The sequence below is a fragment of the Capra hircus genome (assembly GCF_001704415.2).
Source record: "Capra hircus breed San Clemente chromosome X unlocalized genomic scaffold, ASM170441v1, whole genome shotgun sequence".
Lineage (NCBI taxonomy): Eukaryota > Metazoa > Chordata > Mammalia > Artiodactyla > Bovidae > Capra > Capra hircus.
The window spans coordinates 7,582,984-7,598,343 of NW_017189516.1; the positions used below are offsets into that span (position 1 = coordinate 7,582,984).

A 15,360-nucleotide genomic window follows, 5' to 3' on the forward strand; every position below is an offset into this window, starting at 1 on the left:
CAAAAACAAACTTATGGTTGCCAAAGGGGAAACATTGTGGGGATGGATAAATCAGGAGCTTTGGATGAACGTACACACATGACTACATACAAGATAGATAACCAGCAAGGACCTACTGTATAGCGCAGGGAACTGTACTCAATATTCTATGATAACCTGTTTGCCTGTATGAGAAAAGAATCTAAAAGAGTAAATATATATATATGCATAACCAAGCCTTCCCTGATGGCTCAGGCAGTAAAGCGTCTGCCCGCAATGCAGGAGACCTGGGTTCAATCCCTGGGTTGGGAAGATCCCCTGGAGAAGGAAATGGCAACCCACTCCAGTATTCTTGCCTGGAAAATCCCATGGACGGAGGAGCCTGGTAGGCCACAGTCCATGGGGTCTCCAAGAGTCAGACATGACTGAACGACTTCACATGCATAACCAAATCACGTTGCTGTATGCCAGAAATTAATACAACGTTGTAAATGAATTCTGTTCCAATAAATTTTTATAAAACACGAAGTAAGGTAGTAATGCAAGAATTGAGGAACATGAGATATTACACATATAGAAAGTAGAAAATGGCAAAAGTTCTTTCTTATGAGCAGTGATTTGAAATATGTTTAATTAAATATTTAATTAAAAGGCATATATTTGCATAATAGATAAATATTATTATCTATCTTTATACTGTCTATAAGTGGCTCACTTTAGAACCAAAGACGTAAATAGGTTGAAAGTGAAAGGAAGAAAAAAAGAAAAAAAAAGATTTGACTGAGTGATGTCAGAAAGATGGCAGAGTAGAAGTTACCAGCCTCTATCCACCTTCCACAAAATATCCCTTGGAGGGCTCAAGTGTCTAATTTCAGAACCTGAAGCAACACAGTGGAACAAAAATGGAGAATAACCACAGAGGAAACATTGCTGGGGAAATCAGCATGGATGATCATAATCAGCATGGATTTAGCTAATCACTGCAAATGTCTAACATTTAAGGCCACATGTTCATCATTTTTAATTGGTAAAAATAAAAAGTGAATATTTTGGCATATGTTTAGCTTAGGTCAATCAGTCAGTTCAGTCACTCAGTCATGTCCAACTCTTTGCGACCCCAGGAGTTGCAGCACGCCAGGCCTCCCTGTCCATCACCAACTCCCGGAATTCACTCAAACTCACGTCCGTCAAGCCGGTGATGCCATCCAGCCATCTCATCCTCTGCCGTCCCCTACTCCTGCCCCCAATCCCTCCCAGCATCAGAGTCTTTTCCAATGAGTCAGCCCTTCACATGAGGTGGCCAAAGTACTGGAGTTTCAGCTTTAGCATCATTCCTTCCAAAGAACACCCAGGACTGATCTCCTTTAGAATGAACTGGTTGGATCTCCTTGCAGTCCAAGGGACACTCAAGAGTCTTCTCCAGCACCACAGAGATAATGTCAAAGCTTCCCAAAGTGGTTGCATACTCTACACTCCCATATAAAAAAGGTGAATCATTTGGGCCTATTTGATAGCCATAATATTAATTTCTCTAATACCAAATACAGAGGATGAGATGGCTGGATAGCATCACCGACTCAATGGACATGAGTTTGGGTGAACTCCAGAAGTTGGCGATGGACAGGGAGGCCTGGCATGCTGTGATTCATGGGGTCGCAAAGAGTCAGACACAACTGAGCGACTGAACTGAACTGAATAACAAATACATCCTGATTTATTACCAATTGTCCTACTTAAAACACATTTGCTGGCTCATTGCATTCTAATCATTAAAAACACTTGCTTAGTGCCAGAAATAGGACATCCAGGCATGACATCTTATTCCAAACCAAAGCCTACTTGTTGTACAACCACAAGGTTTCATCACATACAAGCTTTAACAATATTGTCTCTGCCTTTCAAGCTGGAACAGTATAAGACAACAAAGTTACAGTCCCAAGAACAGCCCTGAACTTAAAGAGCTTCCCCAAGGTGCTACTTTTAATTATCCACATTAGCAAGAATTGTTTAAAACTTTATACTTTTAAATCAACTATACCTCAATAAAAAGATAAAAATAAATTAAATAAAAATAAATTAAAAATAAAAGATAAAAATAAAACTTTACACTTTCCAATTAATATAATTTTTCTTATGAGAAAACAAAATTGCCACTTGTTTTTATATTAAATTTGCATTATTTAGTTAACATTTTATAATATTAATCTATAGACTTCTGGCTGCAAAATGTCTTAGTGTGTGTGTCTGTACGGTTCATCACAGAATCCTTGGCTACTTGGGCCTCCATCTGTTAAATGCCTGTGGTGCACTATGTTTATTGTGATAGCCAAAAACTCCCCTACACATTTCCATATACTTACAGGCAGTCAGTCTACCTTAGAATAACATAATACCATAAAAATGTACCACAGGTATGGTTCTTAAAATAGTGTTTGACTTAATACATTTCTAGTTTTTAAAGTTAGATACATTAAATTATCTTAAATACTTTATTGATTTATTTGTTTTACTATTTTATTGATGCATAAATACTCATTTCCAAGAACTAAGCTGTAAAGTGTATGATTTCATAAATTTTACCTATATTCACACACATATAATCACTATCCATGTTAAGATTTTGAATATTTCTAACACCTCAGATATCTCCTTCATACCCTTTCCAAATCAATGTCTTCTCACAGGTAACCACCATGGATTAATTTTGCCTATTCTTGAACCTCACACAAAAAAAGAATCATAGTACATACTGTTGTGTTGTAAGCCTTTCACTCAGTGTAATGTTTTCCAGATTCATTCATACTGATGCATGTTTCAGTTGTTCATTCCCTTTTACTGTTATTAGTTATTCTCTTTTATCACAATTGATTTATCAATTCACCAATTAAGGGACACTTGTTACCATTTTTTCTGTTATGAATAAAGCTGCTATGAACGATCTTATACCTGTCTTTTGGAATACACACAAACACATAAACATGCACACACACACTCATTTCTCTTAGGTATATAACTGGGGATGGAATTGCTGAGTCATAGAGCTGGCATATATTTAGCCTACATAGATAATGTTAAACAGTTTTCCAAAGTGGTTGCATAACTCTACATTCCCACCAAGATTTTCTGTTCCTCAAAATGCACCATAAAGGAAGTAAAGGGGAAAGCCATAGACTTTTACAAAATATTCAACAAAGGACTAGTATCCAAAATATATAAATTACTCAAATCATTACAATACAAATCAATAATTTAAAAAGACATGTAACCCAATTACTTTTAATGGACAAAAGGTTTGAATAGGCATTTCACAGGTAGATACCCAAATGGGCAATAAACTCAAAACAGTGCTGAATGTCATTAGTAGTCAAAGGAGTGCAAATTAGGATCACAGTAACATAACTACTACATGCTATCTAGAATAGTTAAAAGTTTAAAGATTGGCAGTATCAAATATTTGAATGATTTAAGAAATTTTACTTGTAAAAGAGACATTTAGTTCAGTTCAGTTCAGTTCAGTCGCTCAGTCGTGTCCGACTCTGCAACCCCATGAATCGCAGCATGCCAGGCTCCCTTGTCCATCACCATCTCCTGGAGTTCACTCAGACTCACGTCCATCGAGTCTGTGATGCCATCCAGCCATCCCATCCTCGGTCGTCCCCTTCTCCTCCTGCCCCCAATCCCTCCCAGCATCAGAGTCTTTTCCAATGAGTCAACTCTTCGCATGAGGTGGCCAAAGTACTGGAGTTTCAGCTTTAGCATCATTCGTTCCAAAGAAATCCCAGGGCTGATCTCCTTCAGAATGGACTCTCCAGGTTGGATCTCCTTGCAGTCCAAGGGACTCTCAAGAGTCTTCTCCAATACCACAGTTCAAAAGCATCAATTTTCGGCACTCAGCTTTCTTCACAGTCCAACTCTCACATCCATACATGACTACTGGAAAAACCATAGCCTTGACTAGATGGACCTTTGTTGGCAAAGTAATGTCTCTGCTTTTGAATATGCTATCTAGGTTGGTCATAACTTTCCTTCCAAGGAGTAAGTGTCTTTTAATTTCATGGCTGCAGTCACCATCTGCAGTGATTTTGAAGCCAAAAAAAAAAAAAAAAAGTTTGACACTGCTGGCAGCAAGGTATCACTTATTAACATGCAACATCATATTATTGTATAGTGGAATGGAAGTGGCATAAGTCTTGGTGAACTGGTTTGGGTCTTAGTTTTGCTGCCTTTACCAGTTGAGTATGACCACGACAAGGTACTTAGATTTTATTTTCTTAGGTTATAAAACAATATTACCTATCACTTAGAGTTATGAATGTTGAGATAAAAGCCAGATAAGATAAATGAGATAATTATCCAGAGAAAGTTAAAAGCCAAATTGGTACCTGAATATCAAAGGGTAGGTAACAAATATTTTCATCTAAATAGATGTTGTTGTCTTTAATCTTTTCTGTGAACCATGGAAAGTAAAGTCTTGCCTCTCACTTTTCCTTGCAGTTCCACTTGTCCTATACAGACAAGGAGCGCTATGAAAATGAAGAGAGACCTGAGGTCCAGAAGCAGATGCTTGTTGATATGGCTAAGAAGCTTCCGATTTACACAAGAACTGGGAGTGGAGGTCAGTTCATCCAAAGTCATTTAGGGAGGCAGATCTACAAGGATCTCAGAAAGACTGAGTCATAAATATCCTCAGTCTAGCCCACTTTTCCCTTCTTTATTCTGAGAAACACTATGGAGTTTTTTCTCAACATAGTATAAAAAATGTCAAAAATTTATGGAATAATTACCTTATAAACATCTGTATACCCAACACTGGAGTCTACCACTAACATTTAACTATATTGCTTTTTCATGTATCTGTCTAAAAATCCATTCCTCTATCCATCATCCATCAGGCTGTCTTTTTTAAAAAAATCTTTATTGAAGTATTGTTTATTTACAATTTTGTGTTCGTTTCTGATGTATAGCAAAGTGATTCAGTTAAACATATACAAATGTATATATATTCTTTTCCATATTCTTTTCCATTACAGTTTATTACAGGATACTAAATACAGTTCTCTGTGCTATACAGTAGGTCCTTATTATTTATTTTATATATAGTAGTTTGTATCTGCTAATCCCGAACCTCTAATTTATCTATTCCCCACAACGTTTCCCTTTGGTAATCATAAATTTGTTTTCTATGACTGTGAGTCTGTATCTGTTTTGTAAATAAATTATTTGTATTGTATTTCAGATTCCCCACATGTGATATCATATGGTATTTGTCTTTGTCTGACTTCATTTAGTATGATCATCTCTAGGTCCATCCATGTTGCTGCAAATGGCATTATTTCATTCCTTTTGATGTCTGAGTAGTATTGCATTGTGTGCCACAACTTCTTTGTTCATTCGTCTATTGATGGACATTTAGGTTGCTTCCATGTCTTGGCTATTGTATATAGTATTGTAATGAATGTTGTGGTATATGTATCTTTATGAGGTATTGTTTTCTCCAGATATGTGCCCAGGAGTGGGATTGCTGGGTCATATGGTTTCTTAAGGAACCTCCATACTGCTCTCCATAGTAGCCATGCTAATTTACATTCCCACAGACAGAGTAGGAGGGCTCCCTTTCCTCCATACGCATCCCCTCCAGCATTTGTTATTTGTAGACTTTTAAATGATGACAAGCCATCTTATTTTCTTAACATTTATTTATGACTATTCTGGGTCTTCATTACTGCATGCGGCTTTCTCTGGTTGCAGCGAGTGGGGGCCACTCTTCCTTGTGATGCATGGGCTGCTTATTTCAGTGCCTTCTCTTATTGAGGAGTGCAAGCTTCAGTAGGGCTTAGTTGCTCTTCAGCATGTGGGATCTTCCTGGGCCAGGGATCAAACCCATGTCCCCTGCATTGGCAGCTGTATTCTTAATCACTGGACCACCACAGAAATCCCATCTTATTTTTTGATGCATTCCGAAGTACCCAGTAGAGTTCAGTTCAGTTCAGTCAATCAGTCGTGTCTGACTCTTTGTGACCCCATGAATCGCAGCACGCCAGGCCTCCCTGTCCATCACCATCTCCTGCAGTTCATTCAAACTCATGTCCATCGAGTCAGTGATGCCACCAGCCATCTCATCCTCTATCGTCCCAATTTCCTCCTGCCCCCAATCCCTCCCAGCATCAGAGTCTTTTCCAATGAGCCAACTCTTTGCATTAGGTGGCCAAAGTACTGCAGTTTCAGCTTTAGCATCATTCCTTCCAAAGAAATCCCAGGACTGATCTTCAGAATGGACTGATTGGATCTCCTTGCAGTCCAAGGGACTCTCAAGAGTCTTCTCCAAAACCACAGTTCAAAAGCATCAATTTTCGGCACTCAGCTTTCTTCACAGTCCAACTCTCATATCTGTACATGACCACTGGAAAAACCATAGCCTTGACTAGATGGACCTTTGTTGGCAAAATAATGTTTCTGCTTTTCAATATGCTATCTAGGTTGGTCATAACTTTCCTTCCAAGGAGTAAGCATCTTTTAATTTCATGGCTGCAGTCACCATCTGCAGTGATTTTGGAGCCCCCAAAAATAAAGTCTGCCACTTTTCCACTCTTTCCCCATCTATTTCCCATGAAGTGACGGGACCAGAGGCCATGATCTTCGTTTTCTGAATGTTGAGCTTTCAGCCAACTTTTTCACTCTCCTCTTTCACTTTCATCAAGAGGCTTTTTAGTTCCTCTTCACTTTCTGCCAAAAGAGTGGTGTCATCTGCATATCTGAGGTTATTGATATTTGTCCCGGCAATCTTGATTCTAGCTTGTGCTTCCTCCAGCCCAGCGTTTCTCATGATGTACTCTGTATATAAGTTAAATAAGCAGGGTGACAATATACAGCCTTGACGTACTCCTTTTCCTATTTGGAACCAGTCTATTGTTCCATGTTCAGTTCTAACTGTTGCTTGCTGACCTGCATATAGGTTTCTCAAGAGGCAGGTCAGGTAGTCTGGTATTCCCATCTTTTTCAGAATTTTCCACAATTTATTGAGATCCACACAGTCAAAGGCTTTAGCATAGTCAATAAAGCAGAAATAGATGCTTTTCTGGAACTCCCTTGCTTTTAAGATGATCCAGCTGATGTTGGCAATTTGATCTCTGGTTCCTCTGCCTTTTCTAAATCCAGCTTGAAAATCTGGAAGTTCACCATTCATGTATTGCTGAAGCCTGGCTTGGAGAATTTTGAGCATTACTTTACTAGCACGTGGGATGAGTGAAATTGTGTGGTAGTTTGAGCATTCTTTGGCATTGCCTTTCTTTGGGATTGCAGTGAAAACTGACCTTTTCCAGTCCTGTAGCCACTGCTGTTTTCCAAATTTGCTGGCATATTGAGTGCAGCACTTTCACAGCATCATCTTTCAGGATTTGAAATAACTCAACTGGAATTCTATCACCTCCACTAGCTTTGTTCGTAGTGATGCTTTCTAAGGCCCACTTGACTTCACATTCCAGGAATCTAGCTCATAATCACACCATCATGATTATCTTGGTTGTGAAGATCTTTTTTGTACAGTTCTTCTGTGTATTTTTGCCTCCTCTTCTTAATATCTTCTGCTTCTGTGAGGTTCATACTATTTCTGTCCTTTATTGAGCCCATCTTTGCATGAAATGTTCCCTTAGTATCTCTAATTTTCTTGAAGAGATCTCTAGTCTTTCCCATTCTGTTGTTTTCCTCTATTTCTTTGCATTGATCACTGAGGAAGGCTTTCTTATCTCTCCTTGCTATTTTTTGGAACTCTGCATTCAGATGCTTATATCTTCCCTTTTCTCCTTTGCTTTTTGCTTCTCTTCTTTTCCCAGCTATTTGTAAGGCCTCCCCAGACAGCCATTTTGCTTTTTTGCATTTCGTGGTGGAGAGGTCTGACAGAATGTGGTCCACTGGAGAAGGGAATGGCAAACCACTTCAGCATTCTTGCCTTGAGAACCCCATGAACAGTATGAAAAGGCAAAATGATAGGATACTGAAAGAGGAACTCCCCAGGTCAGTAGGTGCCCAATATGCTACTGGAGATCAGTGGAGAAACAATTCCAGAAAGAATGAAGGGATGGAGCCAAAGCGAAAACAATACCCAGTTGTGGATGTGACTGGTGATAGAACCAAAGTCCAATGCTATAAAGAGCAATATTGCATAGGAACCTGGAATGTTAGATCCATGAATAAAGGCAAATTGGAAGTGGTCAAACAAGAGATGGCAAGAGTGAACATCGACATTCTAGGAATCAGCGAACTAAAATGGACTGGAATGGGTGAATTTAACTCAGATGACCATTATATCTACTACTGTGGGCAGGAATCCCTTAGAAGAAATGGAGTAGCCAACATGGTCAACAAAAGAGTCTGAAATACAGTACTTGGAGGCAATCTCAAAAATGACAGAATGATCTCTGTTCATTTCCAAGGCAAACCATTCAATCAATATCACCGTAATCCAAGTCTATGCCCCAACCAGTAATGCTGAAGTTGCTGATGTTGAACAGTTCTATGAAGACCTACAAGACCTTTTAGAACTAACACCCATAAAAGATGTCCTTTTCATTATAGGGGACTGGAATGCAAAAGTAGGAAGTCAAGAAACACCTGGAGTAACAGGCAATTTGGCCTTTGAATATGGAATGAAGCAGGGCAAAGGCTAATAGAGTTTTGCCAAAAGAACACACTGGTCATAGCAAACACCCTCTTCCAACAACACAAGAGAAGACTCACCAGATGGTCAACACCGAAATCAGATTGATTATATTCTTTGCAGCCAAAGATGGAGAAGCTCTATACAGTCAACAAAAACACGACCAGGAGCTGACTGTGGCTCAGATCATGAACTCCTTATTGCCAAATTCAGACTTAAATTGAAGAAAGTAGGGAAAAAAACTAGACCATTCAGGTATGATCTAAATCAAATTCCTTATGATTTTACAGTGAAAGTGAGAAATACATTTAAGGGACTAGATCTGATATAGTGCCTGATGAACTATGGACTGAGGTTCGTAACATTGTACAAGAGACAGGGATCAAGACCATCCCCATGGAAAAGTACCCAAGATCCACCTAAATAGTTTATTATTCTTTTTTTTTGGTGAAATTTACATACAAAAACATGCACAGATCTTAAGCGTTTTGACACTTAACAGATTCACTGTTTTGACAAATGTATACACCTGTGTAACCAAAACCTCTATAAACATTACCACACCACAGAAAGCTCTCTCATGCTCCTTCCCAATCAGTCCCACCACCGCCGCCAAAGACAGCCACTATTCTAAGAGCTTTCTACCAGTTATTAGTTCTACCTACTCTATAATTTTGTATAAATGGAATCACAATATGTACTGTTGTATCTCGCTTCTTTTATTCAGCATAATGTTCTTGAGATTCATTCACATTCTTGTGTATTTCATTCCTTTTATTGCTGAGTAGTATTTCATTGTATGAATATCATAATTTGTTTATCATTTACCAGTTGATGCTCATTTGAGTTGTTTCCAATACTCAGCTATTATGAGTAAGTCTGCTATGAAAATTCTGGTACAAGTGTTTGTGCAGAGATATGTCTTCATTTTTCTTCATTGATATTCACTATGGAGTCTTATTGTTAGTTTTCTTCTGCATGAGTGGAACAATACTAGCTGAATAATTCACCTTATAAAATTTGAAAACTAAGGTGTTTTTCTCTATGTCAGTATTGCTATTACTGATTTACAAATAAGATCATCCATGCTATTTTTCAAGATTCCAAATATAAAAAATAGCTAGTGATAACACTGAAAAGTCTTACTTATTCCTCCCTATGTGACATTCAGCAATTGACCTTTCTGAGTCCCCAGTTTCTTCCCCTATTAAATGGGGTTAATACTGCCTGTATAAAAAAGTTACCTTGATGATTAAATGACAAGAATAAATAAATGAATAAAGGTCCTAAAAAGGGAAAAGAAAACCAAGGGTTTTTTTTGGCAAGTAATTCTAATGTTTCTAATAAGAAAGATCATATTTCACGGTTTGGGAACTACTGTTAGACGTCTATGTTCATCTATTTATCATTTACTTGTTCAACAAATATTTATTAAGATCACATATGCCAATGGGGATGTTTCAATATAATGTAGATATTCCATTCAGTTCAGTTCAGTCGCTCAGTCATGTCCGACTCTTTGCAACCCCATGAATCTCAGCACACCAGGCCTCCCTGTGCATCACCATCTCCTGGAGTTCATTCAAACTCCTGTCCATTGAGTCGGTGATGCCATCCAGCCATCTCATCCTCTGTCATCCCCTTCTCCTCCTGCCTGCAATCCCTCCCAGCATCAGAGTATTTTCCAGTGAGTCAACTCTTCGCATGAGGTGGCCAAAGTACTGGAGTTTCAGCTTTAGCATCATTCCTTCCAAAGAAATCCCAGGGTTGATCTCCTTCAGAATGGACTGGTTGGATCTCCTTGCAGTCCAAGGGACTCTGAAGAGTCTTCTCCAACACCACAGTTCAAAAGCATCAATTCTTCGGCACTCAGCCTTCTTCACATTCCAACTCTCACATCCATACATGACTACTGGAAAAACCATAGCCTTGACTAGACGGACTTTAGTCGGCAAAATAATGTCTCTGCTTTTGAATATACTATCTAGGTTGCTCATAACTTTTCTTCCAAGGAGTAAGCGTCTTTTAATTTCATGGCTGCAATCACCATCTGCAGTGATTTTGGAGCCCAAAAAAATAAAGTCTGACACTGTTTCCACTGTTTCCCCATCTATTTCCCATGAAGTGATGGGACCGGATGCCATGATCTTCATTTTCTGAATGTTGAGCTTTAAGCCAACTTTTTCATTCTCCTCTTTCACTTTCATCAAGAGGATTTTTAGTTCCTCGTCACTTTCTGCCATAAGGATGGTGTCATCTGCATATCTGAGGTTATTGATATTTCTCCCGGCAATCTTGATTCCAGCCTGTGTTTCTTTCAGTCCAGTGTTTCTCATGATGTACTCTGCATATAAGTTAAATAAGCAGGGTGACAATACACAGCCTCGACGTACTCCTTTTCCTATTTGGAACCAGTCTGTTGTTCCATGTCCAGTTCTAACTGTTGCTTCCTGACCTGCATACAGATTTCTCAAGAGGCAGGTCAGGTGGTCTGGTATTCCTATCTCTTTCAGAATTTTCCACAGTTCATTTTGATCCACACAGTCAAAGGCTTTGGCATAGTCAATAAAGCAGAAATAGATGTTTTTCTGGAACTCTCTTGCTTTTCCCATTATCCAGCGGATGTTGGCAATTTGATCTCTGTTTCCTCTGCATTTTCTAAAACCAGCTTGAACATCAGGGAGTTCACGGTTCACGTATTGCTGAAGCCTGGCTTGGAGAATTTTGAGCATTACTTTACTCCTTCCAAGGAGTAAGCGTCTTTTAATTTCATGGCTGCAGTCACCATCTGCAGTGATTTTGGAGCCCCAAAAAATAAAGTCTGACACTGTTTCCACTGTTTCCCCATCTATTTCCCATATAGTGATGGGACCAGATGCCATGATCTTCGTTTTCTAAATGTTGAGCTTTCAGCCATCTTTATCACTCTCCTCTTTCACTTTCATCAAGAGGATTTTTAGTTCCTCTTCACTTTCTGCCAAAAGGGTGGTGTCATCTGTATATCTGAGGTCATTGATATTTCTCCCAGCAATCTTGATTCTAGCTTGTGCTTCTTCCAGCCCAACGTTTCTCATGATGTACTCTGCATATAAGTTAAATAAGCAGGGTGACAATATACATCCTTGACGTACTCCTTTTCCTATTTGGAACCAGTCTGTTGTTCCATGTCCAGTTCTAACTGTTGCTTCCTGACCTGCATATAGGCTTCTCATCTTGGCATCTCTAATTTTCTTGAAGAGATCTCTAGTCTTTCCCATTATGTTGTTTGCCTCTATTTCTTTGCATTGATCGCTGAGGAAGGCTTTCTTATCTCTTCTTGCTATTCTTTGAAACTCTGCATTCAGATGCTTATATCTTTCCTTTTCTCCTTTGGTTTTCACTTCTCTTCTTTTCACAGCTATTTATAAGGCCTCCCCAGACAGCCATTTTACTTTTTTGCATTTCTTTTCCATGGGGATGGTCTTGATCCCTGTCTCTTGTAGAATGTCACGAACCTTCGTCTATAATTCATCAGGCACTCTATCTATCAGATCTAGTCCATTAAATCTATTTCTCACTTCCACTGTATTTAAACATTTATTGTTCATTTTGTTAGAGCATTATTGCATGCTGGTTTTTAAAAAGTCTTCATGCATACTGAAGTATGGTGAAAAGGAAAGGTCAGGAAATTTTCTATATAATTCCAAACAGTAGTAAGCAGAATGGTGTGGCAGAGAATAGATTACAAACTAGAGTTATGTGGGGTGTGTTGGACCCAGAGATGTTTTCTGTCTGATCTCTTATATTTCTTTTAATACTTTGCATTTTTTACTAATTTTTAAGAATTCGAATATTTCTTCATGAAAATCCACATTTCTGACTTCTTTTGAAAACTCAGACACTGGCAACATTCTCTCAGTATTTCCTAGGGGCAAAAATTAGCTAGAGCCAAGTGGTAGTGCTTGTTTTAACAAGGCATGAATCCTGAAGTTCTTCACTAATCACTCTTCCCTTAACCATTGAAGCATGTGTTCACATCCCTGATACACAGTAATAGAGAGGGCTTCTCTGAGGCAATGTCATATTATCTGGGACTCAAATAAGAATAAATTACTTGCCAAAATTCCCTGGTGGTCCAGTGGTTAAGGTCAGTGCTTTCACTTGCTGGGGCCAGGCTCAGTCCCTGATTGGGGAACTAAGATCGTGCAAGCCACACAGCATGGCCAAAAAACAGGGGGACTTACCATGCTAAGAGTATTGAAAATCCATTGAAGGTTTTTAGTGGAGAGTGATAAGATCTGATTTAGATTTTGACAAATCATTTGGCTATTCTGTAAAGAATGTATTGTGAAGGGGCAAGAATGAAAGCAAAGTGAATAATTAGTAATTATTGCAGTCTTCTAAATTAGAAGTGATAATGGCTTAAACTTGATAGTGGCATTTGACCATATTTTTAAAAACATGCTGAAGGACCTAAATGTGCATGTCTGTTGTAGAATGAACACAGAAACTCTGCTGAATGAATAGTTCATTATGTTGAATCAGTTATGTGTGCTTAAGGTACACTTTAGATGGAATTTTTATATTAGCTCAAATTATTCATAATTTTGCTAAACTTAATAATCATATTAAACAGGCATACTCTGTCAATGAACACAGAGAAAATTAGAAGGAAAGGAAACTGTCTTTTATCTAAGCAAATAAAGAAAAGAAGGAAGAAGGTAGAGAGGGAAGGAGAAATATTATTTATATTATATTTACAAAGTGAAGAGAATCCTGAAATAAAGTATCATGAAAACTCTACAAGTCACAGCCCTGCCACTGCCACTTGCTTACTATGTGACTTTGTGTAAGTCACTTGATATGGCTCAGGTCTTTATTTTCTTTATCTGCAGAATGGTCAATTGAACTAATTGTTCTAGAATGTCTCTTCTATTATTCAAATTCTTATTCTAATAACCACCCTCTTTACCATACCTTAGGAGTTTTATCCTCTTGATACAGTCCAAACTCTGGAGACAGGAGATAAATGATGAATTCTGTTTTCATATAGGAAACTTGGAGTAAACAGAGTAAATGATTTCCCCAAAATAACTCAAGTAATTGACAGTATAGTCTGTTTCATAATACAGAATTTTATGATCAGATATCCAGATATGAAAACTTTTCCCCTTACACTCATCCTCCAAAAGGTGCTTTTAAGATTTATCCAACAGGGAAAAAATACACACCACAATTGTCTTATGTGATCTTTTGCTTGTTTACTTGAAATGAGGTGAGTTTGGGTACCTGTAATCAGTGGATAACAAGTCATCTAGATAGGCTAGTAAGATATTTGGTGTCTTATTGATCCCTAACCAATGCTAACTACCTTATTTTTCCTGTAGCTGTAAGATTCTGTGACCGGTGCCATTTGATAAAGCCGGATCGCTGCCACCACTGTTCTGTCTGTGCCATGTAAGTGACAGCCATAATTCCCCTGGGCTGAGCTTGGCTACTGATGGTTGCCTTGACAATCAAGTGACTTATCCTAATATGTTGATCCTAAAGAGCATTTTCTTTCAATCATGAGTACATGACAAATACCCTAATAGAGATGATGATGGTTCAAACTATTCTAAAGATAAGAAAGAGAAATCAAACCACATTTTAAAAAATAAACATTTTATTTGAGAACAGTTTTAGATTTATAGAATTATTGTAAACATATTTTCATATGTCCTGTACCATTTTCCCTATTATTATCTTGTGTTAATATGGTGCATTTGTAAAAATTAATGAACCAACATTAATTTTTTTAAAATTTTTAACCAAAGTCCATACACTATTTAGATTTCCTCAGTTTTTCTCTAATATCCTTCTTCTGTTCCAGGTTACCATTTAGTTGTCATGTCTTCATAGGCTCCTCTTAGCTGTGACAGTTTCTCAGACTTTACTTATTTTTGATAACCTTGACAGTTTTTAAAATTGTCAGATATTTTGTAGAATACTCTCAGGATTTGTGTGATATTTTTCTCATGATTAGATTTGGGTAATGTCTTTTGGGAGAGGAACACTAGAGAGGTTAAGAGTCATTTTCATTGACTCATATCAAGGGTAAATGCTATAGACATAACTTATCACAGCAGTGCTAATCATCTGACTGAGGAGTGTTTGTGGATTTTTCCACTGTAAAGCTACTCTTCCTCCACCCTGTCTTCTATAATGTACTCTGTAGAAGGAAGTTTCAGTGTGCAGCCAACACTAAAGGAATGTTATCCTCCCCCCACCCCACCCTGAAGGCACAATATCTGCAAAAATTATGTGGACTTCCTCTACATGGGAGAGTTGTCTCTTCTCCCTCATTTATTTATTCAATAATTTTCTTATATCAATATGTGAAAGTTGCTGAATAGTGTTCGACTCTTTGTGACCCCATGGATTGTACAATCCATGAAATTCTCCAGGGCAGAATACTGGAGTGGGTAGCCTTTCCCTTCTCCTGGGAATCTTCCCAACCCAGAAATCGAACCAGGGTCTCCCGCATTACAGGAGGATTCTTTACCAACTGAGCCATCAGGAAAGCCCATGTGGGCATGGATAATAATTTTATCTTTGGGGTTCTAAGTGCTACTTAATTTCATTACTCAAATTCCTTCAGCTTTGAAAAATCCCAGTTTTATGTTAATAAATATAATCTTCATGTCCTTCTTAAGTGCTTGTTTCATCCATGTTTCTCTTAACCTTGATTCAAGCACAGGCTGTGGTCA

At 38.2% G+C, this 15,360-nt stretch overlaps 1 protein-coding gene across 1 annotated transcript in view; it reads left to right on the forward strand.

Annotated features, from left to right (window-relative positions):
* Positions 1–15,360, forward strand: part of ZDHHC15 (zinc finger DHHC-type containing 15) — a 112,647-nt gene that overhangs the window by 39,360 nt on the left and 57,927 nt on the right. The window contains exons 4-5 of the mRNA XM_005700611.3: positions 4,474–4,594; positions 13,999–14,068. Of these exons, the coding sequence (XP_005700668.1) occupies positions 4,474–4,594; positions 13,999–14,068 (191 nt within the window). The remainder of the gene's footprint in view (positions 1–4,473; positions 4,595–13,998; positions 14,069–15,360) is intronic.